Source organism: Ascaphus truei, chromosome 5 (genome assembly GCF_040206685.1).
Source record: "Ascaphus truei isolate aAscTru1 chromosome 5, aAscTru1.hap1, whole genome shotgun sequence".
In the NCBI taxonomy this organism is placed as follows: Eukaryota; Metazoa; Chordata; class Amphibia; order Anura; family Ascaphidae; genus Ascaphus; species Ascaphus truei.
Genome location: NC_134487.1, coordinates 187,731,158 through 187,758,370, shown reverse-complemented (window position 1 = coordinate 187,758,370; position 27,213 = coordinate 187,731,158). Strand labels below are relative to the sequence as shown.

The following is a 27,213-nucleotide window of genomic DNA, read 5'->3' as shown; positions in this document are numbered from 1 at the left end:
GGCAGAAGGGAAGAAGGATTAATTAATTAGGATTAGGATATTAGGATTAATTGAAGTGAGTTTTCAGGATGTGTTTAAATGTGTGAAGGGTGTGGGAGAGTCTGATGTTGCAAGATAGGGAATTTCACAGGTATGGGCAGGCCTGGGAGAAGTCTTAGAAGGGGTAGGGGGCAAAGTGGCTAATAGGGATGAAGAATGGAGGATATCATGGGCAGAATGGAGAGGTCGCGTGGGAGAGTTTTTTGAGATGAGTTCAGAAATGTATGAAGTTGCTGCATCGTTGAGAGCTATATAAGTAAGGACTAGAATCTTGAATTTGATTCTTGATGATAGTGGTAGCCAGGGTCCTGTGTAGGAGGGAGGCAGAGGAGGAGGGTTGTGTAAAAAAATGAGTCTGGATGCAGGATTTAGAATGGACTAGAGAAGACACAGACATCAGAGAAGAAGACACCAGTTCATAGTAGTAAATAGCTGCACAGGAATCAAACAGCCAACTTGACCAGAGCTTTATGGGAGTTTGTACATGCAAAACCAAAAAAAAAACAACATATTTTGGGTTTCACAACAAAAAATATATTTTAATTACAAAAATTTGAGGCAGATTTTGAAAACAATGTTAGAGTTCCAAGTTTTAGATGAATATATTTACAAACCTCCTGAATTTCTTTATCAGGTGTATTGAACATCTGAAAAAGGGACTTGTTTGTGCTATAAAGTAATAAAAACCTTCAGAAGTGTGCATCCTATGTATGTTTCAAATTATTTTTATGACACCTTATGGAGCCAGAAGACACATTAAGAATGAGGTTAGGGTTTATTCAAGTGAATGGGCTGCAAGGTGTCTTTTGGTGCCAGATGGTGTCATAAGCATAGCACTGCTTAGTAAACATGTGCCTTACTGTCTTGTAATGTTTCGTTCTTGCTAGGCTCATTTTATTAACTAACACAATTTAGACTCAGAAGCTAAACTCTTTCAATTTATTAAAAAAAATCCCAAATGTGTTTTGGGGGTTGGGGAAAATGAGACAGAGCTTTATCACAGAGCATATTTAGGTTCTGATGTAGCCTCTGGATAATATAAAGGACTGCTCTTTAACTAACTTCAGTGTGTATCACATACAGTAAGATTTCAGCATCAACACACAACTGCGAATCACAAGGATTGCAAAGGGAATAATGTCGATTTGGTTTTCAATACCACTTCTCTTTTCCTGATAAAAAAAATTATATTTACATAGCGCCTTCAAGCTCTTAAGTGCTTTAAAGGCTCTCATGCAGCCACCTCTGAAGTGGAATTCTAGCAGCAGACTTCTGATGATCAGTCCTGGTTCAAAGTGCTGAGGATAAGTCGAGGTTCAGAAAAGATATCGGAGGGAATATAAGTGACTGAGGCTGAAACTGAACCAACAGACTTGTTTGTTCAAGAAATATACCGCTATGCAACACCTGTTTTCCTTCCATCCCTCTCTCATCCCACTCATGAGATTACAGATTCCCAAAAACAAAATTAATCTATGAGGTCCTTTTTATGCTCAGAGGGGCTCCCCGTTCTCACTCAAGGAAATGGTGTGAATCTTGATGGTGGGCACATTATGGCACGTTCGTGCATGCTTAGTGCCGATGCAACAGCAGGTCCGCAGAAAGGACTTACTCCTCACTTTGGCGGTGGAACAGTTTGAGATGTCCGTTGGTGCTCTACATGGAGTCGAAGGGCTGGGCAATGGGGAGAAGTATTTCCATTCACAAACTCCATCAGACTTAGAGATCCTATAGAAAGTTTCTCCTGAGCCAACTGGAATTCTGACCACGTCTCTGTGCTTGTTTAAGCCACCGTGGACTGGGCTGTTCAGGAGGAACCCAGAGGAGTATTTGCTTGCTGCTTGTCTCCTGTGAGAGCAACGAGCCCGGAGTATGTTTTGGAATGCTTTCTTAAACTCTGGACTGGAGCAAGGATAGATAACTGGGTTGATGCAGCTGTTAAAATAACCCAGCCAAAACGTAATTTTGAAAATAGTATCGGAGGGCTTTGCCGAAGGATAAATGGAACCTGTAATGAAAAAAAAAATTCAGGCAACATTATCATAAAAGCAAAGAAAGGAGTGTATAATAATAGATATCCTTAGTCTAAAAACAGGAATCAATCATCTTAAACTTGTCAAAACATAATTAGGTGAGCTCAAACCTAATAGCATATAACAAAATGCATCAGTAACACTATATATTTTTCAATTTCTTAGGAATTCTGCTAGGGAATCAGAATTGACTATACATTTATGGAAAACAAATACAAAACCCATGCACTACTGTACCTTCCAAATTATCATGCAAGTTCCCTCTCTATAGGACATAAGTATGAGAAGGGTGCATATTGTATATACTATTACTTTTTACTAATGAACCTGTGCACTTACAATTTTTTCTTCATAATGCTAATGGAATTTTATTTCTGTTTTTTTTTGCCAGTTTTACAGTAATTGAACTGAATCACAGACAGCATAAATGCTTAATTTATTTAACCTAGGCACTTTCACATATGTTCCATTGTTGTTCAGCCCAAGCCTGCGACAGTACTGTACCTTCTATTATAATAGTAAAGATGTTCAGTCCACAAGACACTAAGAAATATTATGTATTTACTGTATGTAGCTGCTGAAATAGAGTGGTTAGCAGGCAGCAGCAAAACATCCCACATCCTATGGTTTGTTTTTAATAAATCAGTTATGTAGTATTAGATGAAATTGACTGCATGTTTTTTTCCAACTCCTAATGTCATTTTTTAATTTTTTTTATGTGCTGATCATCCTGTGGTTGCTATAAGAAGCCTTTAGAAAATATCATCCACTTCCTCTTTTGAAACAGGCTCTCACACAGACCTGTTTGAGCTCTACCCTTGGGCAACAAAGTATCACAAACAGACCTGTTACAGATTTTCCAGCAGCAGGCTGTCTATTGCCATGGTGAAAGCTGTAACAATAATGTGTTTCACTTAGTAATATAATGTTACATTGTAGCTGCAGCATTTCACAGACTGCAGCAGTCAGAAGGCGGCCATTTCGATATCCTCACACAGCAGGATATATAGCCAATCGATCACAGGAGAATGGATCGATCGTCAGTTTAGGTAATTATTTCTCATTAAAGCTACTCACATGCAGCATATAGGAAAACAAAAAACAAACAAACAAAAAAAGGTGGATGCAGGACTGCAGCTTTAAAATATTTTTTTTTATGAAAAAAAATGCAACCAAATTACTCATTTAAAAAACAATAGGCAGACAGGCGCACTGAAGGGTATGATAGGTTTATTAATCTAAAACAGTGGACAAAGTATCCACTGATGCAAGGAATAAAAATAACAATAAAGCAAATTATTACAAAATTGCGGCAAGATTATGACAAATAAGGGTTAAAAACGGGACTGGATAATACACTAGTATATTCGGTAGGGGCAGGGGGTAACCACAGGGTCTAGCTACGCACTACAGAATGGATCCGGACCAATCCGAGTACTTACCCAGCTAGAGACAAGGGGACCCGCTCCCACCGGCTGCAAAGAACTCCACAGGAACTGCCACCACGTGACCTCTACGCGTTTCGCACGTGGTGCTTCGTCAGGAGGTCACGTCATAGCGTTGTCCCTGGAGTTTAAGTAGAGAGCGGCAGCCAATGGATCTAGTGTAATTAGAGCAAGTAGGAACACATGTGATACAAAGCAGAGGCAAATAAAGTTCCCTGCAGCATGTGGGGAGGATTAAAAGCACATATTAGATAGGAGCAATGTTAAACAGGTCCCAATTTAGCTTTAAATAAATCCAAAATCATACCAGCATAACTGTAGTGAATGTAGACCAGTATATACTGATATGGACAATTTTAAGGTAAACATGTATTAAAAATCTGTTTAAAACATATATAGTTATTAAATACTAAAACATGTTATCTAAAAATGCAAAAAATGCTTGGAAACCGTGTGAACACCTAATAATTAATTCATTAGAATTCGTTCTTTTAAGAATTCATTCTTTTAAGAAAGGGACCAATTCTATGTAATCATTTAAACCATGAGGAAACCTCGTTCGCATGGTATAGATCCAGAATTGCTCCCTTCTACTTAGGCGTAAATCTCTATTGCCTAGGCGTTGATTAGCGGTAATTACTTCAATGCCCATGAAGGAAATGCCACTCGGGTCACACTGATGGCAATCATGAAAGTGTTTTAAAAGGTGGGTTAGGGGCATGTTTTTATCAATTAATTTTTGCACATTTTTGATGTTCCTCATGTGTTCCATTACCCTCACTTTCATGCATCGTTTAGTTTTACCGATGTACTGTAACCCACATTGGCACTGTAAAATGTACACTACATATGTTGTGGAACAATTGATAAAGTGATTAACTTTAAAACTACGTTTTGTGGTAGAGGAAACAACCTCTTTTTTATTCATTAGGTTGGTACATATTTTACATTTACTACATTTGTAGTTGCCCTTCAGATCTAAATAGGATCTTAGTGTGCCCTTTTGACAAGAAACAGACTTCAATTGGCTAGGGGCTATTAATCCTTTCAGATTTGGAGCTTTTTTGTATACAATCTTTGGTTTCAACGACATCTCGGCACTCAACACAGGGTCTAGAGATAAAACCCCCCAGTGCTTAGCAATGGCCGATTGTATGGCCTTGTGTTTATCATTAAATTGTGTGATAAACACTGGGAATTTATTGCTTTGTTTTGGGTCATCGTGACTTACCCTCCCTGTTAGTGCAAGCTCAGTCGTGACCACTGGATTTGGATTGATAGACCCTTTTCTAAAGTCAAGTCTTTTATCTCTTTTTTTCTTATTTTTTAATAAATTCGTCCTTTTAACGAGATTGACTTTGTCAATGGCACGGTCAATCAGGTGTTTATCATAACCTTTCTGGATAAATCTTTCCTTCAGAAAGAGTACCTGATCCTGAAAATGTTCATCATTAGTGCAATTTCTTTTAAGACGTGCAAATTGATTAAAAGGGATATTAACAATCCAGGGTTTAAAATGGCAACTAGACGGATGAATGTAAGAATTCACATTAGTATCCTTGAAATATGTTTTGGTACAGATTAGCTCTGATTCGATGGTAATTTCAAGGTCCAAATAATGTACTGATGTTTCACTATTTTCCCCACTAAAACAGAGGTTACATGTATTCGTGTTTAATTGTGCAACAAACTCTAAAAGAGAGGCTTCTGTACCATCCCAAATGATGAGGATATCATCTATATATCTCCTCCACAGAATTAACTGTGGAGGAGGTGTCTCAGTAAGCGTGATTTTCTCCCACCACCCCATATATAAGTTGGCGAATGATGGAGCGAACTTGGTACCCATTGCGGTACCAAGTATCTGCAAATAAAATTCCGATTCGAACAAAAAGTAGTTATGAGTTAATATGAACTCAATGGAGCATAACAAAAAATCAATTTGTGTTTGTTTAATGAAATTACATGCCTCCAAAAAGTGCCTAGCCGCCATACATCCAGCCTGATGAGGTATGCATGTGTACAATGATTGTACATCTAGCGTGGCCAATCTATATCCGGTTTTCCACTTGGTTTGTTGTAATAGTTTAATAACCGCAGTGGTGTCTTTTAGGTATGACGGTAACTCAGTAACTAAGGGCTGTAAATAAAAATCCAAATACTGGGATAAATTCGATGTCATAGAATTTATGCCCGATATAATGGGGCGTCCAGGAGGATTCGAAGTCGATTTGTGAATCTTAGGTAGATGGTAGTATATGGGAATGGTGGGCGATGGAATATAAATGAACTCATATTCGGATTTTCTCAGTATACCCTTGTCAAGGGCCTCATCAAGTAGGACTTTAAGTGATAGGAGAAAGTCCCCTGTAGGGTCCTTTTTCAATTTTTTATATGATTTGGGATCCGACAGGAGTCTCTCTGCTTCTAAGCAGTAGTCTTTTTTGTCCTGTATGACAACTCCCCCTCCCTTGTCTGCTTCACGCACTACAATATCAGTATTAGTGCGCAAGTTTTTAATGGATAGGGATTCGCTCGCTGTCATATTGGACCGACTACGCTTCTTGATTGAGGCCGAGTTACAGATGTGTCTGAACTCTTGTTCTAATAGTTTCCCAAACAACTCGACATATTGTCCTCTAGAATAGTAAGGGTAAAAAACCGATTTGGGTTTATATCCAGAATGGAAAATTCTCGTGTCCTCAACAGTTTGACTATCTGTATGGTTCTCACGAAACAAACTTTCCAGATCCCTATATGTCTGTTGTTCTATAGGGTCGCTGTATAGATTAGTGGCTACTGGTAAAGGTTCCATTATACTGTTTTCTATTTCCTTACAATTGGCAAAGTGCCTATGCAATGTCAGTTTTCTCAGATACTTCTGAAGGTCTATGAATAATTCAAACTCCGAAGGGTTTGCTGTCGGAGCGAATGTTAGACCCTTAGACAAGACATTGCATAGTTGTAAGTCAATCCTAAGGGAAGAGAGATTAAAGATACCTTTGGATCTTAGTGTCTCCGGACTCGGGTATCTCTCCTGTGTTGGGGGCTTCTTCCCCCCCCTTTTTCCCCTTCTGTATATGGTCTTGTTAGAGTGGTTGACCTTGTTTGGGGCCTCGACGGGGGGTTGTCTGGTTTCTGGTCTAATCTTCTCTGATGATGTTTTTCTCTCCCTTGAAAAAAATGGATAGATTTATCAGCATCATTAACAGTTTGTAAATCTCCCAACTGTTGAAATCTATTGGACAACTCGAAAGAATGTGGATTGATGTCTTCTCTTTCCCGGTTTGGGTAATTATCTGTATTTTTACCCCGGGGTTTATGGTTAACCGTTCTCCAATTGTCATTAGTCTTATTCGTTTTATTATCTTTAGGTGGGGGCTGGATTTTTCTCCTTGCCCCCATGTGTGGCGTACTAGGCCCACTGACATTAGGTGAAGATAGTGACGCCTTATGTTTGTCACTTATTCCCAATTTGGGACTACATGTCTGATTAATGGGGGCATCCCCACAGATAACCTTGGGAGAAGAGGGACTGTCAATAACCATATTTAGGGATTTGGAAAGTTGTTGATTACCCTTATTGGCTTTTGTTTTATCTTTTTCATTCCAATTTTTCTGCCTATTTAGCAGATAATCATTTTTATCTCTCAAAAATTTCTTATTTTTGGAGACCATAATCCCATTCTCAAATTTCCTCATTTTTGTATAGACCCCCTCTATCAATTGGGGTAGTTTTTCCAATTCTGAGGAATTCAAGATCTCATGTTTTATTTTAGTTATTTTGAGATCAAGTTCAGAGAGTTCATTCTTTCTCTCTATAGTAAGTATAGTCATTAATCTGCGTGAGCAGTCTTCCAGGATATCATCCCATAATTTGAGGAATTTAGCATTATTAAATCCATAAGTGGGATTTTTTGAAAGTCTTAAGCCTCTCGGGGTTCTTTTTGTTTTTAAATACTCCTCCAAGGTTCTCATATCCCAGAAAGCTCGTGTTTCTTGTTCAAGCAATCTGGTTAGTATTTCTAATTGGGATGATAGATCAACATTCTCAACTTCGGGGATGCTGTCATCTGTGTACATATAGCCCACCAAGTTGTGTCTGTTGTTTCTATTATCTAAACCATGTAAAAATTTACTGGTATAGGTATCTGTCATAGTGTCATTGACTTCAGCCACAATGACACTGATTTCAGCCAAGTCTGGAAAGTTTGTTTCGTGAGAACCATACAGATAGTCAAACTGTTGAGGACACGAGAATTTTCCATTCTGGATATAAACCCAAATCGGTTTTTTACCCTTACTATTCTAGAGGACAATATGTCGAGTTGTTTGGGAAACTATTAGAACAAGAGTTCAGACACATCTGTAACTCGGCCTCAATCAAGAAGCGTAGTCGGTCCAATATGACAGCGAGCGAATCCCTATCCATTAAAAACTTGCGCACTAATACTGATATTGTAGTGCGTGAAGCAGACAAGGGAGGGGGAGTTGTCATACAGGACAAAAAAGACTACTGCTTAGAAGCAGAGAGACTCCTGTCGGATCCCAAATCATATAAAAAATTGAAAAAGGACCCTACAGGGGACTTTCTCCTATCACTTAAAGTCCTACTTGATGAGGCCCTTGACAAGGGTATACTGAGAAAATCCGAATATGAGTTCATTTATATTCCATCGCCCACCATTCCCATATACTACCATCTACCTAAGATTCACAAATCGACTTCGAATCCTCCTGGACGCCCCATTATATCGGGCATAAATTCTATGACATCGAATTTATCCCAGTATTTGGATTTTTATTTACAGCCCTTAGTTACTGAGTTACCGTCATACCTAAAAGACACCACTGCGGTTATTAAACTATTACAACAAACCAAGTGGAAAACCGGATATAGATTGGCCACGCTAGATGTACAATCATTGTACACATGCATACCTCATCAGGCTGGATGTATGGCGGCTAGGCACTTTTTGGAGGCATGTAATTTCATTAAACAAACACAAATTGATTTTTTGTTATGCTCCATTGAGTTCATATTAACTCATAACTACTTTTTGTTCGAATCGGAATTTTATTTGCAGATACTTGGTACCGCCATGGGTACCAAGTTCGCTCCATCATTCGCCAACTTATATATGGGGTGGTGGGAGAAAATCACGCTTACTGAGACACCTCCTCCACAGTTAATTCTGTGGAGGAGATATATAGATGATATCCTCATCATTTGGGATGGTACAGAAGCCTCTCTTTTAGAGTTTGTTGCACAATTAAACACGAATACATGTAACCTCTGTTTTAGTGGGGAAAATAGTGAAACATCAGTACATTATTTGGACCTTGAAATTACCATCGAATCAGAGCTAATCTGTACCAAAACATATTTCAAGGATACTAATGTGAATTCTTACATTCATCCGTCTAGTTGCCATTTTAAACCCTGGATTGTTAATATCCCTTTTAATCAATTTGCACGTCTTAAAAGAAATTGCACTAATGATGAACATTTTCAGGATCAGGTACTCTTTCTGAAGGAAAGATTTATCCAGAAAGGTTATGATAAACACCTGATTGACCGTGCCATTGACAAAGTCAATCTCGTTAAAAGGACGAATTTATTAAAAAATAAGAAAAAAAGAGATAAAAGACTTGACTTTAGAAAAGGGTCTATCAATCCAAATCCAGTGGTCACGACTGAGCTTGCACTAACAGGGAGGGTAAGTCACGATGACCCAAAACAAAGCAATAAATTCCCAGTGTTTATCACACAATTTAATGATAAACACAAGGCCATACAATCGGCCATTGCTAAGCACTGGGGGGTTTTATCTCTAGACCCTGTGTTGAGTGCCGAGATGTCGTTGAAACCAAAGATTGTATACAAAAAAGCTCCAAATCTGAAAGGATTAATAGCCCCTAGCCAATTGAAGTCTGTTTCTTGTCAAAAGGGCACACTAAGATCCTATTTAGATCTGAAGGGCAACTACAAATGTAGTAAATGTAAAATATGTACCAACCTAATGAATAAAAAAGAGGTTGTTTCCTCTACCACAAAACGTAGTTTTAAAGTTAATCACTTTATCAATTGTTCCACAACATATGTAGTGTACATTTTACAGTGCCAATGTGGGTTACAGTACATCGGTAAAACTAAACGATGCATGAAAGTGAGGGTAATGGAACACATGAGGAACATCAAAAATGTGCAAAAATTAATTGATAAAAACATGCCCCTAACCCACCTTTTAAAACACTTTCATGATTGCCATCAGTGTGACCCGAGTGGCATTTCCTTCATGGGCATTGAAGTAATTACCGCTAATCAACGCCTAGGCAATAGAGATTTACGCCTAAGTAGAAGGGAGCAATTCTGGATCTATACCATGCGAACGAGGTTTCCTCATGGTTTAAATGATTACATAGAATTGGTCCCTTTCTTAAAAGAATGAATTCTTAAAAGAACGAATTCTAATGAATTAATTATTAGGTGTTCACACGGTTTCCAAGCATTTTTTGCATTTTTAGATAACATGTTTTAGTATTTAATAACTATATATGTTTTAAACAGATTTTTAATACATGTTTACCTTAAAATTGTCCATATCAGTATATACTGGTCTACATTCACTACAGTTATGCTGGTATGATTTTGGATTTATTTAAAGCTAAATTGGGACCTGTTTAACATTGCTCCTATCTAATATGTGCTTTTAATCCTCCCCACATGCTGCAGGGAACTTTATTTGCCTCTGCTTTGTATCACATGTGTTCCTACTTGCTCTAATTACACTAGATCCATTGGCTGCCGCTCTCTACTTAAACTCCAGGGACAACGCTATGACGTGACCTCCTGACGAAGCACCACGTGCGAAACGCGTAGAGGTCACGTGGTGGCAGTTCCTGTGGAGTTCTTTGCAGCCGGTGGGAGCGGGTCCCCTTGTCTCTAGCTGGGTAAGTACTCGGATTGGTCCGGATCCATTCTGTAGTGCGTAGCTAGACCCTGTGGTTACCCCCTGCCCCTACCGAATATACTAGTGTATTATCCAGTCCCGTTTTTAACCCTTATTTGTCATAATCTTGCCGCAATTTTGTAATAATTTGCTTTATTGTTATTTTTATTCCTTGCATCAGTGGATACTTTGTCCACTGTTTTAGATTAATAAACCTATCATACCCTTCAGTGCGCCTGTCTGCCTATTGTTTTTTCTGTTTGTGAGCCCCCCTTGTGGGAGCCCACTATTATAGGGGACGTGTGGAAGCCCCTTCAGACTACAGGCTGCAAGAGGGATTTCTTTCAATATCCACGTTAGCGCGGAGCAACTCTACCCAAATTACTCATTTGTTGAAAGATTTCGGATCAAAAGTATAAAATGTCACTAATAAATTGCAAACCAATTTGGAAAGTAGTGTGGGATTTTTATTTGTTTGCCATCTTAAATTTGTGTTTTGCTGTACTTTATACAGTGAGAAATATCTGTCACTTGTATAAGTACTGTAACCTTGTATGGTTTGCAACCAATGCCAGCTTCTTAATGTAGAATCAGTAACTAACATGTATCTTTGAATGGGTTCTCCGAATCTATGTTGCCTTATCCCAGGTATTGCTACTGTATAAAGACTCTTTGGTTCATCAGGCAAAAGATCTGGGGAAACATTCATGTTTAAAAAAGATAGGAAGATACGGTAGATGCATTCACTGTGCTCAAGCATGTCATTACCCAGAATCCCTGTGTGAAGTACAGTCATTGTGTGACATGAAAATTGTGTAAATTTAACAGGTTAGGGTACCTTTGAAAGACAGTCACCGAGGTGTAGACAGAAGCCAGAAATATTAGTACAGTATTGAATCCCAATGCACTTCAGCCTCTCTAATGTTTTCACTGCCATATCTTATACCCTGCAGCTCCACTTCTATAAACGTTAATTTCTAGTATTTTGTGGACAGCCTACAATGTAAAAACTATCAGCCTTAAAAATAACATAAGTTATTATTAACCATTCATTCTAATACTGTATGTTAAAATATCTAACACCCTTTTCAATATGTCGCATTGTTGTAAAATACAAGTATACATATCTGTTTTTCTTGCAATGTCAAGTATAAGTATACTGTAGGAACATCAAATGTACAGTAGTAATTGTATTCAAACTGCATTTAACTTCTGCACAGCAGCTATTTATTACTGCATCCCACTGTGTGGCCTTGTTAATTTTTGGGCTTTGAAACTTTAACTTTGCCCTGGAGAAGTGAGGTCCTATTTTTGTGAAACTTGGGGAGGATCTCAAATTCCGAGCAGAGTCAAAAAAAATTTTTTTTAAATAATGATTGCTCTTTTTGTACTTAAAGCAGCAACCCCACTCCCCAAATAGCAATTTATTGATTACCCTTCATAGATATGTAGCCGGGTTCCCCTCGCCCGCCCTTATTGTTGTTGTGGGGTGGGAGATTGCCGCAGTGCAGGGAACACTCCGATATATCGGAGGTTCCGCGTAGAGGGCGCCGCCATGTTGGAGGTTGGCGCAGGCGCAGGACCGGTGGAGCAGGAGGTTGAGCATGCGCGGGCATAGTTGCCAAAGCCCGCAAAGGAGGAGAGCTCTGATAGGGAGGGAGCACAGGGAACTACAAGTCCCAGCAACCCCACAGAACCCAGTGAAGCGCAGAACCAATCAGGCGTTAGGAAGAGAGCAAAAGGGGTCGGGGGGCGTCAGAGCTAGCGGGAGGAGGAAGGAGACGGAGCTCCGGTGTAGGGAGGCATTCAGCCCTTACCTAGGCGTTATACCCCAGGCCCAGTTAGGCCCTGAACCCCAGTAGTGTGGAGCAGAGATAGGGACTGGCCCTAGATAGGTTCCGGTTCCCTTACTGTGCCGCGTGATCGCTTACAGAGACATTGCCTATCCAGCAGGAGGTCTGGGCTCAGACCCTGCTACTGCGCTGCCGTGTGTCTGGGTGGGATCGCCCCGGATGCCTACTGCAGAAGCCACTTCGCCCCTGATCCTTTGTAAAGACCCTTGCAGGCCTGGGTACTGGAGTGCCCGGCAAGTAAACCACAAGTGTACCAACTATATCACCATTTATTCAGGACACAGTGGCTGCGCAGTCACACATATAGGCTCAGTATCTCACTTGAGGGTGGGGGACATATTGGATTGGGGAAGTGGACATGGGGTGGGATCACCCGGTGAAGGAGGGAAGTCAGCGTCCTGCGAGACGCATTAGATAGTGTCTCCTCTAGGGAGGGACACCTGTTATTTCCAAGAGAATCATGTAACCCCGTTCACGCTAGTAAAGTCATTTGGTTGGTTATATTGCTGTGTGTGTGTATTGATGTACATAAGTGTCCTGCGAAGACCCACTCCCCCTCTGGCGGGAGCGGTCGCAGGTGGAGGCGCTGCACCAAGTATCAGGTATTATCTATTATTACGCATGCCCCAGGCTCTCCGTGGCGGAGGCTTAGGCCCTGTGAGCCTACAGGTCATACAGCATATGGTAACGGTCTGTATTCACTAGGAAACAGGGCTATATTTGGAGGCGCTGCTGAGAGCTTAGACCTGGGGTGCCCCTCGACTAAACACCTACCGCCACCATGGCCCTTCCCTCGCGTCAGAGAGTGCGCGATTGGGTGCGGCAAATGCAAACGCCCGCCCGCCGCGTGGTGGCTGTGACACAAGTACCTATGGCCCTACCATTAGAGACATTGCAAATGGCCCTACGACAACTACCTGGTTTCGCCAAAGCTCGCCTGGTAGATGTCCTCAAAGACCAAGACGCTAAATGGAACACTTTGCTAGTAGATTGCCGGCGAGAACTAGTAGTCCTCGAACCCGCAGTCCCTCAATACCTGCAGCTTCCCAACTCCCCACCCAGCGGGAGACCCTTTGTCTACCCACTCCGAGACCCCCCTTTGGAGGGACTGGGTGATGACTGCCCTACCCTCACCTCCGCTCCCTACCCAGCTAGTGAAGCGGGCAGCTGTCGGTCAGAATTTAGCTATCCAGAAGAATCAGGCTTGCGTATTGACATGCTGCAGAAACTCAATGATAAGGTAGGCCAGCTAACCACCCCACCTCGTTTACCTCCGTTAGTAGAAGCTCTCACTCTGGCCACGCATTCCCAGAATTACCGGAAATTGAAGGCCTTCTCCATGACCCTGTCCGTACCCACAGGGGAAGACGGGATAGACCCCTGGAAGGAGCACACTCGGGGGGTGATGGAAGAATGGTCATGTACAGACGTAGTGAAAAATTAACGTCTCATGGAGTGCTTGAGACCCCGGCGTCCACACTGATCAGTATTCACCAAAAGCAGCACCCCGATCTGACCTCTTGGATGATGATCGAATTGCTAGTTGAAGCCTACAGCGCGACCGAGGATGATGGGGCCTTGTGGGCCAAATACTATGCCATCAACCAGAAAGATGGAGAAGACTTGTCTGCCTACATCCAACGCGTGCAAATTGCGTTAGGTCCCTTGCTACACCATAAGTATGTAACAGCCGCACAGATGGACGAATACCTCCGCAAACAATACCTACAGGGATCCAGTCCTAGCCACCCTATTGCGAACATGATCCGCAATAACCTCACTCGAGGGCCTCCCCCCTCGTTTATCAAACTGTTACAGCAAGTCAAAGAGCATGAAACGCATCTAATGCTCCATTCTCCCCAGAAAGCTAAAGTAGCCAGCAGCTCCAAACCCAAAGGGGGTACTGAGAAAAAGGAAGATCCCCCGGATAAACCCGGCCCAGAGCGGCCGAAGTACGCCGGGCGAACCTCGCCTCCGTTTAATCGCCGCACCCCACCAAGGGATATGTCCTGCTACAAGTGCGGGAAGAAGGGGCATATCTCCTATGATTGCCGAATGGGGGAGTCCCGCCACCGGAGCCCTTCACCCAAAAAGTTCATGCCTAATGCCATGGTATGTGGTGTTTACGCGGCCAGCGGAGAAAACCCTGTCCCCCAACCATAGTGGCGAAGGGCCCGGGGACGAGAATAACCATGTGGGACCGGTAGCCCTCATACGGGTGCTAGTAGACGGTATCTATTCCTCCGCTCTACTGGACACGGGATCTCAAGTGACCATCATATATCAAGGGTTCTATGATCAACACCTCCAAAAGCGGCCACTGAAGTCAGCCGAGCATATCAAAGTAAGAGGGCTAAGCAATGAAGACTACCCCATCAACGGCATAGTAACCATGTCCCTGGAAATACAGCAACTCAATACCGGAAAGTCTCACCCCATGAATGTGGACGCTCTGGTGTGTCCGGAACCCAAAGACCCACCTAAGTACCCGATCATTGTAGGCACTAATGCGGACATTGTACAAGCCATCATCCGGGCCTATCTACAAGAAACCAATGAGCTGCCCATGTCCAGTCTCCAATTGCAGCTTGTCCAGACGAATCCGGACCCCCCTTCAGCACCCTCGGAGGACTATGGGCTGTTGTTCTGCGGCTGAGCGGGTCTGACCCGAATCTTACCTAGGGAAATACAGAGGATGCCCGACTGGTGCGCATACGCTGAACGGGTAGACGCGGAGCATCTCTTTTCCCTAGAAAGCACGCCAGAAGAAGACGTCAGCCGAGGATACCGGCTGGTACCTGAATTCCGGGATTGGCCGGCCGCCATTCCCCGCCGCATTTATGTGATGGTCCAGAATCTGTCCCCATTTCCTATGAAATACAGAACACCTACAAGCTCATGTTGAACCCCCAAAATAACCACAACATATATATAAGCATATAAGTTTCACAGAGGAGTGCTACTGAGCATGGCAATATATATATATATTTAAAACCAGAGACATAACATAAAACACAGACAAAGCTCAGTGCACATCAAGTAAAACTCATACACGGTACAGTGCCTAAATATACATGTATAGATAACTAATAAATAAAATGGTCTTTTAGTTTAACATTTTGGCCAAAGTATTGTAAGACCTTGAGCCAACTGCACGGCAGACCACGTTTCAAGGGTCCCTACACTAATATAGATTCTTAATAACCTGTGCATTGCCAGGAAGAATGATTTATAATAAATCTGTCAAAATGAGTTGCAAAGTTCTAAGTCTGATTGAAGCTTTTATTAACCTGTACATTACCAGGAAAAGCACTCGGTAATAGATTTGTCACAATCACCCTGTACCTATCTATCCTACCTATTTAAAGCTCACTCCCTCCCACATGTAATGGTTAAAAGCTCACTCCATGAGGCGCATGCGCGACGGCAAGGAGCATGGTCGCATAGGATAAGTGCTCCGTGCCTCGCTAGAATATATTGAAAGCAAAAGCCTAACAAAACTGAATATTCAACGGAGCATCTTACTAATAAAGCCCCACAATAACCCGCAATGTCGAAGAAAACCCCCAAAACATCCAAAAAAAAGGGGCTACCTGAGTATTTCGGCCGAGCTGGAGCGAGGGGGAGAAATGGCGCCATATTCGAATGCCAGATCGGAGACTGAGCCGGACGGGGAAGGTGAGGAGCGCGATAACCCGACACTGCGTCCTGTAAGACAGTGCGACCTAGATAAACTCTATGACAATCTGAAGGTACTGTTGCAGGCCGAGCTTAAAGATTTAAAGAAAGAGGTTAGAGGATTGGGGGAAAGGACGAACGTCCTTGAAAATAAAGTGGACCAGTCAATCAGGGCCATTAAAAGGCAAGACCGCAAACACACTAGCCTCCAAGATCAAATAAATGAGCTGAGGGACCGCCAAGAAGACTCAGAGAACAGGGATAGGCGGAATAACCTCCGGATTAGGGGAGTCCCTGAAACTGTGCTGGATAGCGAGGATTTCATCCTGAAATGGCTAGAGTCCCTGCTCCCTGACACCCCTAAAGAATACTTAGCCCTGGACAGGTGCCATAGAGCCTTGCGCTCCAAACCCCTACTGCATGAGCAACCACGAGACATCATGATCAGAATGCACTACTATCGCTCAAAAGAAGCAGTACTCCACAGAACGAGACCCCTACCAATTGTGGAATATGAGGGAGTGCGAATGGCTATATACCAAGATTTGTCCCCAGAAACATTGGCTCGGCGAAGGGCCCTATTACCGTTCACCAGGATCCTGAGAGATAAAGGGGTAAGGTACAGGTGGACCTTCCCCTTCGGCCAGCAAGTAACAAAGGGAGGCAAATCTACCACCATCAGAAGGCCAGAAGAAGGGCCAGCTTTCCTCCATAAGCTGGGCTTAGGTGAGGCCCCGGCAGTGGAGGATCCAGCTATAGCCCTCCCAGAACCTGTGTGGGAACAAAGGGCTAGATCCCCCAGAGAGCAAAGGGGCGCAGCATCAACTTAATGGGCCCTGATGAACATTAACAATAAAAGCAAAGTTCAAGGTGCGACGTTGTTGCAGTTCAGTTACTAAAGTTACCTGGGATCTGGTCCCCGGCTGCGTTGAAGTGGCCACCAGACATAGAGACTCACCCCCGAGCGAATGAGGGATGAGCCCTGACACCCCAATTACAGAAGTTCTGGGACAAATCAGCCTGAATTGAATCAGCATCCCTGTTGAGAAATTTTACGGCCTACCTTACGGATAATGGCGGCCCCCGACACAAGATGGCGATGCAGCTGAAGAAGGCGGGAATCCACGGTGAGCTGCAGGATCAGGAAGGGAGCGGTGAGCGGGAAACTGGAGCAAGCGCACGCACCTCCGCTCTGGTGAGAGACGTCTTCCAAAATGGCCGCCTCCCGGATACGAGTCACAGCTGAGCCCCGGAGGGAGCGGCGCCATCTTGGAGGTGGCAGGGCTCGTTTCCACGGGCGCGGCCAAATGACGTCACCAGCAGGACTGAGGGCAGCCGTAAGCCCCCCGAGGCGTCCAGAATGCGCCGGAAGGCCTGCGCAGGCCTCGATTAGACACCTAGTCGGATAGAAGCGGGCGATTCGAATTTTGAAAAGCAGAAGGGAAAAGAAACATAGCAGAGGGGAAATAGCATAGCGTAATCGCGGTAGCTCCAAGATGGTTACACAGGTAAAGGGAGAGTTAGCCAAAGAGTTAGTTAGATGGAGGATGAGGGGGAACATGCAGAAAGGGAGAAATTCCTAGAGACAAAGTTATCAGAAGGAGACAGGAAAGGGATGGGATTTTACAAAGGGCTAGGGAAGCAGCACGACGACAAGAAGTGGTAGAGGGGAGGGTAAGGATGAAAGTAAGTAGGGAACTAGAACGTAAAAGGAATACAGTAGGGAAAGGGAGAAAAATAGAAAGATATGGAACTGTGCAAGAGAGATGGCGGGAGTGGTGACTGGAAGTAGAAGGTAGGGGGAAGTGAGATAGGATTGGATAGGTAGGTTATCAAAGGAGGAGGTGGAATGTTAACAGGTGGGTGAAGTCAAGGTGAGCGGGAGAGGAGAAGGGAAGTAAGGAGCAGGGTAACGCAAGGGCAAGGGACACAGAAGAGAGGGATGGGATAGGGTTAAATCTAAAGAAAGGGGGACGAGAAAAAGAGGGGAAGCACATAAACACAGGCTGTTGAGGCTACGACACCACAGGCCTAGCTGGTTACTCTATGGCAGTGAACAAAGTCGGGGACAGACTCAGGTTAAGTTTATTTCACGTTAGGTTTTATTTAATTCAAGCTCAAAAAGAGCGAGGCGGGAGAGGGAGGGAGTGACCTGCTTCAGAAATCCGTATGGGCCACACACTAGGGGGGAGGAGGGGAGATCTCCTGGGCCTTAGTGAAGCCCTTTGGGACTGGTTGCGAGGGGTGAGTGAACTTCATCCCACGTTCCCCCCGGACGGTTGGAGAGGAGGCCAGTCACCCAAAGGCGGTGATCTCGTCGTGGAGGCAGTGTTGCAGAGACGACGAGAACTCTATTGTCTTCTGTCTTGTCTATTGTTTGGTGTCCCCCCCAAGTGTTCCCTTTTGTGTGCTCCCCCTTGTGTATTTCTGTAGGTGGTGACGGGAGGTATCGCAGTTCAAGAAGGAGAGGTGACCGAGAACATGGCCCAAGTGTAGTACGCAGAAACAGATATCGACAGCAAGGTCATCTCACACTCTTAAATGAGTAAGGAACTCAGGCTAGTATCACATAACACTAAAGGGTTTAACAGCCCGGCTAAGCGAAGAATAGCCTTCCGAGATTATAAGCGTAAAGGGGCAGAAATTCTGTTTCTGCAAGAAACACACTTCTCTCAAGACAACTACCCAAAATTCCTGGATAGGGATTTCCCAACACATTTTCTGTCTTCCGCAAAAGTAAAAAAGAAAGGGGTGGCCATACTAATTCATAAAAGGATACCGTTCGTACTCGATAAGACTTTCAAAGATAAAGAAGGAAGATTCCTAATAGTCAGAGGTGCAATCCAGGGGTTCCCAATCACCCTAGCAACAATATATGCCCCCAGTGAGACGGCCCCAGGTTTTTTTTCTACCTTCTTTGGGAAACTTAACAAGGTGGCCAGAGGCAACATCATTGTCGCTGGGGACCTGAACAGGGCACTACGGGCGGACCTTGACAGATGCTCCTCCACTAATACTACACACAGATCTGACATACTAACAATTAAAAAAGGGCTACGTGACTGCCAATTACTTGACATATGGAAGGAACAGCACCAAAGACTGAGAGAATATACCTTCTACTCGCACCCACATGACACATATAGCAGGATAGATTACTTCCTTGTATCCAATAGAATGGTCCCTGGGGTCTCTCACACCGAGATCCATGATATTTCATGGTCCGACCATGCATCAATAGAGCTGCGGTGCACACTTATCCCACTAGACAGACCTAGAGCGAACTGGAAGCTAAATGAAATTTTGTTGAAAATCCCAGCCCTACAAATGGAAATAGGGGAAAAGATCACTCAATACTTCGAGGAGAATGAAGGGAGTGTGACTACTCATTCCACACTGTGGGAGGCACATAAGGCTACCCTTAAGGGGGTCATTATAAACCTGGCCGCTAAGAGGAAAAGAGAGCGGGAAGGTAAAATTTTGAAGCTAGAGGAACAGCTAGCGGAGCTTTCCTCCCTACATAAAAGCAATAAAAATGCAAACACGTTAACTCAAATACTAGCCACTAAAACTAGCCTTAATCTTCTCCTCTCCGCCCAGGCTGAGAAGGAATTGACCTGGTCCAAGCGGAAATTCTATGAAAAAGCTAACAAGCCGGACACACTACTTGCCAATAAGCTAAAAAACAAGCTTCCAAATTATCACATTCACGCAATTCGAAAGCAAGGAGGGGACCTTACCTCCATCCCAGCGAACATAGCAGGGGAATTCAAAAAGTATTATGAAATATTATACAATGGAGATAAGGTAACCCATACCCCAAAAACAAAAGGAGAGTTACGGACCTTCTTAAAAGAGGCGCAATTACCCATTTTGAAGAGATGCGATAGGGAGGCACTCCAGTCGGACTTCACGATGGAGGAACTCTCTGGGGTCATCAAAGCATTAAAACCGGCTAAAGCCCCAGGGCCAGATGGCTTCTCAAACTTATATTACAAGAAATATTTAAAAATTCTAGCCCCCCACATGTTGAAATTATTCAACGAAATTTTAGCAGGGGCCTCATTCCCAGCACAAATGCTCCAAGCCTCAATTTCGGTGATCCATAAACCCGGAAAGGACCCGGCAGACTGCAAGAGCTACCGGCCCATTTCACTGATTAACTCGGACCTTAAAATATATTCTAAACTTATAGCCAACAGGATGGGTAGTGTCCTTCCCGGGTTGATACACACGGATCAAGTAGAGTTTATCGGAGGTATACAAGCGGCAGATAACACCAGGAGAATTATAGACTTAATTGATCTGGCCCAAAAGGAAAAAATACAATCCATGGTGTTAAGTCTGGACGCTGAGAAAGCCTTCGATAGAATAGACTGGCCCTACCTTTCGGAAACGCTGAGAGCATTTGGCTTTGAGGGACGCCTCCTGCAGGCCATCCTGGCGTTGTATAAAAACCAAACAGCAAGAGTGAGATATCAAGGCTTCCCTTCAGAACAGTTTGAAATCAAAAGCGGAACACGTCAAGGATGCCCGCTGTCGCCATTACTGTTCGCCTTATGTATAGAGCCTTTGGCGGCACACATCAGACTTAATCCAGATATCTCTGGAATCCCAGTGGGAGACCAAATGCACAAAGCCGCGTTATATGCGGACGATGTCATTCTCACAATAACCAAACCTCTCACATCTCTCCCAAATATATTCAACATACTCGGCAAATTTAACCAAATTTCGGGATTTAAGATCAATCAGTCTAAATCAGAAGCCCTCAATATTAATCTACCAAAAGAAGTTGAAAAACTGATTGACCTCAATTTTCAGTTCAAATGGCAACCCTCTGCGATCAAATATTTAGGGGTGTATCTCACAAGGGAATATAAAACTTTGTATAAAGCAAATTTCCCCAAGATCATAAAGACACTAGGGGAGGATCTCCGAACCTGGATGAAGGGGAACATCTCATGGATTGGGAGGATACATAGGGTGAAAATGAATCTCCTCCCAAAAATGCTATATCTTTTCCAGAGTCTCCCTATCCCATTGGTACAGGCGGACATCCTCTCCCTCCAGTCAAAAATTATGAAATTTATCTGGAATGGGAAAAACCCAAGAATTACTAAAGGGATTTTAAAACGTCCCACATTATGCGGAGGGTTAGCGGTGCCTTGCTTGCAGGCCTACTATAAAGCAGCCCAATTAGGGCAGATTTTCCAATGGCACACAGACCCAAGCCTACGGAGATGGGTCGAGTTGGAAAAGAGATGCTGTGCACCAATCGAAATCCGAAATTTAATCTGGCTACCCAGAGAAGGGGTACGCAAGATGAACAACCCGCTACAGACCATGGTCAATTCGTTAAAAGTTTGGGAGGCCACGAAGTTTAAATGTAACCTGACAACCAAATCGTCATTAATGACACCAATAGTGGGCAACCCAGACTTCGCTCCGGGCCTGAATAGCAAAAAATTCTTAATTTGGACTCAGAAGGGATTCTCCCGCATAAAGGATCTGGAGGGCATAACGACCATACAAACATTTGACCAAATTAAATCCTCTAAGAATATACGAAACAGCGAATTTTTTAGGTACCTCCAGATCAGGGATTTCTACAACAAAACGCCAATACGACCGGCACGAACAAATTTCGAGCAGCTGTGTTCCAGAGATACGGACACTAGGGGACTCACGTCTAGAATGTACAGGGAAGTGATCTGCCAGAAGTCGCCCAATGACAATAGACTGAGTTACATGAGACAATGGGAATCTGACCTAGGAGAGACTTTAGAGGACGACGAATGGGACAGAATTATTCAGGCGGCGGCGAAAAGCTCAATCTGCACCACACTAAAGGAGAACGCATATAAAGTCCTAATGAGGTGGTATTACACTCCGACGCGCTTAGCAAAATTTGTAAAAGGCTACTCTCCTCTCTGCCCTAAACAGTGTGGGGAGGCAGCAGACCTCCGACATATGCTGTGGTCTTGCACTAAGGTGGCCCCTATTTGGGAAAAAAATCAGAGAATGGATTCAGCGGATTCTCGATTTGGAGATCCCCCTGGACCCGTGGCTGTTCCTATTGGGCAGACGGATCCAGGGTCTATCAAATGCGTCGCATAAATTAATTGCGCACTTTGCCACTGCCACAAGATGTGAGATCGCAGCACTATGGAAACAGCAGGAGATACCAATTATTCCTAAAATCAAAAACAGAATTTGGCATGTTTGCCGGATGGAACAATTAACGAGTTTAGTTAATGACTCCGGCACCAATTTTCTAAAAGTTTGGGATCCATGGTTGACCCAGGAAGAAACTTCAGGAGTGGATGCCGCCTCAATCTTGCATTAATTAAACCAAGTACGTTCTCCTTTATGGGCAGATTAGACAAAGTGACATAGAGACGCACAGCTATCAGATCTTCCGGTAGCCATAGAAATGTGGAAAATAATGGTAAGAAAAATAAAAGAATCTCTGTTGATCCCGTCACAGTTAAAATCCTTAGCGAGGGCCGAGAAATTCGAACTCGAAAAGTCTCCATACCTTCTCCAGAGCCTGGAAAAATACCGCCTTCCTCCCCCCCACCCCCACCCCCCTTCCTACCCTCTATCCCTGTCTTCTTGTCAAGTTTGAATGGTTTTGTCTGTACTGTGATAAGTACATACGTCTATATGTTGTCCCTACATGTGGTGGATAAAAATGGAAATGTAACAATGGGCTGTGGAATATTGGCTGTAATTGTACTTTCCAATAAAAACAGAAAGTTGAAAAAAAAAAAAAGCTCACTCCATGGCATCTCCTACTCTCAGGGGAATTTGCCTGCTTACAGTGTGATTGTGACAAATCTATTACAGAGTGCTTTTCCTGGTAATGTACAGGTAAATAAAAGCTTCAATCAGACTTAGAACTTTGTAACTAATTTTGACAGATTTATTATAAATCATTCCTCCTGGCAATGCACAGGTTATTAAGAATCTATATTAGTGAAACGTGGTCTGCCGTGCAGTCGGCTCAAGGGCTTACAACACTTTGGCCAAAATGTTAAACTAAAAGACCATTTTATTTATTAGTTATCTATACATGTATATTTAGGCACTGTACCGTGTATGAGTTTTACTGGATGTGCACTGAGCTTTGTCTGTGGTTTATGTTATGTCTCTGGTTTTAAACCCCATTTTCTATGGCCATCGACGCGGGACAGAGAATAGGGAGAATTTATCCCATCAGCTCGGTAGATGAGGCAGTGCACGTCAATGCTACCCGAGTGGAACGCCCCGGCGCGAAGCTGGACTTCGACTTTGGTTCGTTCAGATTACCAGAGACATGGAAGCCGAGGCTGCGTGTTCAGCTGGAAGAGAGGCGAGATGTATTCTCTACCATGGAGATGGATGTGGGGTGCAGCCGCAGCGCCCAACACACTATTCGGATGAGTGATACAAAACCGTTCAGGGAACGTTCCCGCCGGCTCGCTCCTAGAGACGTAGATGATGTACGTACCGTCCTTCAAGAGATGGAAGAAGCCGGAATCGTCACGGAGTCACGAAGCCCTTACGCCTCCCCCATAGTGGTGGTGAGAAAGAATGGGACCATGAGGCTATGTGTAGATTACCGGACACTGAACAATCGGACGGTGCCGGACCAGTATAATCTTCCCCGCATAGAGGAAATCCTGAAAGCCCTCCATGGAAGTAAATGGTTCAGTGTGCTGGACCTCCGGTCTGGCTACTACCAAGTACCCATGAGCCCGGAGGACCAAGAGAAAACAGCGTTCATTTGTCCACTGGGGTTCTACCAATTCACCCGTATGCCTCAAGGCATATGTGGTGCCCCAGCCACCTTCCAGCGGCTAATGGAGAAAACCTTAAGTGACTTGAACCCTCGAGAGTGCCTAGTGTATTTGGACGACATTATAGTCTTTGGGCAAACCCTAGAGGAACACGAAACCCGGCTCCTGAAGGTGCTGGACCGATTAGCTCAAGAAGGACTCAAGCTCTCTCTGGATAAATGCAGATTCTGTAGGACATCTGTGACCTACGTGGGGCACATAGTGTCCGCGGAAGGGATTGCCACTGATCCCGCCAAAATAGAAGCCGTCGTATATTGGCCCCGACCTGACAATGTGGCGGAGTTGCGTTAGTTCCTGGGATTCTGCGGGTATTACCGCCGGTTTGTGGAGGGATATTCCCGACGGGCCAAAGCCCTCAACTGCCTTCTCAAAATATATCCTGAAGGCACAGGCCGGAAGGCCACGCCTGCCCGACAACCCTTCGGGGACAATGGATGACAGAGTGCGAGCAAGCCTTTGTGGACTTGAAGCAGAGTTTGACCGCGGCCTCCGTGTTAGCCTATGCCGACCCCGAACAACCATATATACTACATGTGGATGCTAACCTAGGCGGATTAGGGGCGGTGATACATCAAAAGTATCCGGAGGGGTTACGACCCGTGGCCTATATCAGTCGTAGCCTTACAGTCAGTGAGCAGAATTACCCAGTGCACAAGCTTGAGTTCTTGGCCCTCAAGTGGGCCATTGTGGACAAACTTCATGATTACCTATACAGGGTTTCATTCGAGGTGCGTACTGACAACAACCCGCTCACCTATATCATGACCTCAGCCAAACTCGACGCAGCCAGACACCGCTGGCTAGCAGCCCTCTTAAACTACAACTTCACCCTGAAATATAAACCAGGTCCCTTGAACATTGGGGCTGACGCATTGTCTAGACGACCGGGGCTAGCTGCAACCCCTGATGACGATCAATGGGAAGAAATCCCGGGGCCTGGGATGAGGGCCCTGTGTTGTACCGCCGCCATAGTCAATGATCAAGTGGCGTTCTCTGAGTTAAGGGTGGCCGACTCTCTAGGATGCGCATCCAAAGCTATTCCGGAAGCATATCGGGACCCCAGTGGTATGCACGTTACCCCTGACAAGATCATAGCCTGGAAGGATATGTGCGCTACCAAGAACGAGACCCGGTAGTGGGAGCCATTCGCTATGCTATCCGGCAAAACCGTCCCGACCTCCTCAGACATACCCCTGGCGACGTGGGAGGTATACTGATGCGGGAAGCCGATAAATTCGAAATATGGGACAATTTACTATACCGAGTTGTAGAGTACCATAATCACCCGAATAGGAGACAGCTAGTACTACCTAAAATGTTACAGTATTTGGTGCTGAGGTCACTACACGACAAGCATGGCCATCTGGGTGTCGACAAGTCTTTTGGATTGGTGAGGGATCGGTTCTTCTGGCCGGAAATGAGAGAAGCAGTAGAGCATCACTGTTGGCAGTGTGTGCGGTGCAATCCAGCAGAAGACATTGCCTACCAGGGCTGCCCCAATGGGCCACTTAAAGAGCACCAGGCCCATGGACTTAGTATGCATGGACTTCCTATGTATTGAACCAGAAAGCCGAGGCATCGGCAATGTGCTGGTCATCACTGACCACTACACCAGATACGCCCAGGCCTTGCCGACGAAAGACCAAAAAGCCATCACGGTTGCCAAGGTGCTCTGGGAAAAGTACTTCATGCATTACGGACTCCCCCAACGATTACATTCCAATCAGGGCCGAGACTTTGAAAGCAAATTGATAAGAGAACTACTAAAAATCTTACACATCACTAAATCCCGAACCACTCCCTATCACCCGGAAGGGGATGGATTGCCCGAACGATTCAATCGCACGTTACTGGACATGCTGGGCAAGTTAACGGGAGTAAAAAAAGCTGAATGGAGCCGCCATGTGGAAACATTAGTGCACACTTACAATTGCACTCGACACGATTCCACTGAGTTTTCTCCATACTTTCTGATGTTTGGTAGAGAGCCCGACTGCCTGTGGACATACGTTTGAGAGTCTCCACTGATGGAGTGCATAATGCCACCCACTTCCGATATGTGCAGAGACTACAAGAGAACCTGCAACGGGCCTACCTGCAGGCAGAGAAATCTACAAAGAAGCTGAACGCAGGAAACAAACGGCGTTATGATCATAAGGTCAAACATAGAGACATTCAGCCGGGAGACGCGGTGCTTCTTCACAATCTGGGAGTACCTGGGAAACATAAATTGGCTGACCGGTGGAGAGAGGGAGTGTACGAGGTAGACTCACAGATGCCTGGTCTTCCGGTTTATCGTATTAAGGACTCGGAGGGTCGGGTGAAGACATGGCACCAAAATCATTTGCTCCCTATCCCACAAGTCGAGGAGGGAGACGTGGAGTGGCCTGCATCCTCATTGGATGGCGACATGACACTGGGTGGAAACGATCCGGAGACCGGTAGCACAGTTCTTCATGAAGATCCACAAGAGGGAAACTCTCAAAGGGGCCCTCAACAGCGAGCATCTCCCGGTGGAGCTATGGGTAAAGGGCTAGGGGAGCACACTCTCAATGGGGTGGCTCTGGAAAATTCGACATTGGATCCACAGAGTCCATGCTTTGTACCGGGTAATGATCACATAGAAACTGTAATCCCCACAAGGGAAGAGCTTGAGCCTCAAGACCAAGATAGTCATTCTTCCGAGGGAGTGACTGAGCAGCAGTTAAGGCGAAGTCAAAGGAATGGGCAACCTCCAATGAGGATGACATATGATCAGTTCGGGGCACCCCACTATGAGGCTCAGCAGTGGGCTCACAATCAAGTAAAGTCGGTGATCGTCATGTTTAGTGAAATGTACAATCTTATTTAGAATGGAGAGAATGTCGTATGTTATGCATTTTTCATTATATAAATGTTGTACCAGTTGAAAGGTATCATCCAAGCGGGGACGTTGGAATCCACAGGGGGGAGGATGTAGCCGGGTTCCCCTCGCCCGCCCTTATTGTTGTTGTGGGGTGGGAGGTTGCCGCAGTGCAGGGAACACTCCGATATATCGGAGGTTCCGTGTAGAGGGCGCCACCATGTTGGAGGTTGGCGCAGGCGCAGGACCGGTGGAGCAGGAGGTTGCGCATGCGCGGGTATAGTTGCCAAAGCCCGCGAAGGAGGAGAGCTCTGATAGGGAGGGAGCACAGGGAACTACAAGTCCCAGCAACCCCGCAGAACCCCGTGACGCGCGAGAACCAATCAGGCATTAGGAAGGGAGCAAAAGGGGTCGGGGGGCACGCACGTTGTTCAGAGCTAGCGGGAGGAGGAAGGAGACGGAGCTCCGGGGTAGGGAGGCATTCAGCCCCTACCTAGGCCTTATACCCCAGGCCCAGTTAGGCCCT

The 27,213-nt window shown here is 44.6% G+C and overlaps 1 protein-coding gene across 2 annotated transcripts in view; it reads right to left on the bottom strand.

Annotated features, from left to right (window-relative positions):
* Window positions 1-518: 518 nt before the first annotated feature.
* ADRA1A (adrenoceptor alpha 1A) overlaps window positions 519-27,213 on the bottom strand; it is a 127,585-nt gene continuing 100,890 nt past the window's right edge. Inside the window, exon 3 of one of the 2 annotated variants that reach the window (XM_075601413.1) lies at window positions 519-2,047. In XM_075601413.1, the coding sequence (XP_075457528.1) occupies window positions 1,533-2,047 (515 nt within the window). In that variant the 3' untranslated portion in view covers window positions 519-1,532. The remainder of the gene's footprint in view (window positions 2,048-27,213) is intronic. The other variant, XR_012801786.1, reaches the window with a different exon arrangement.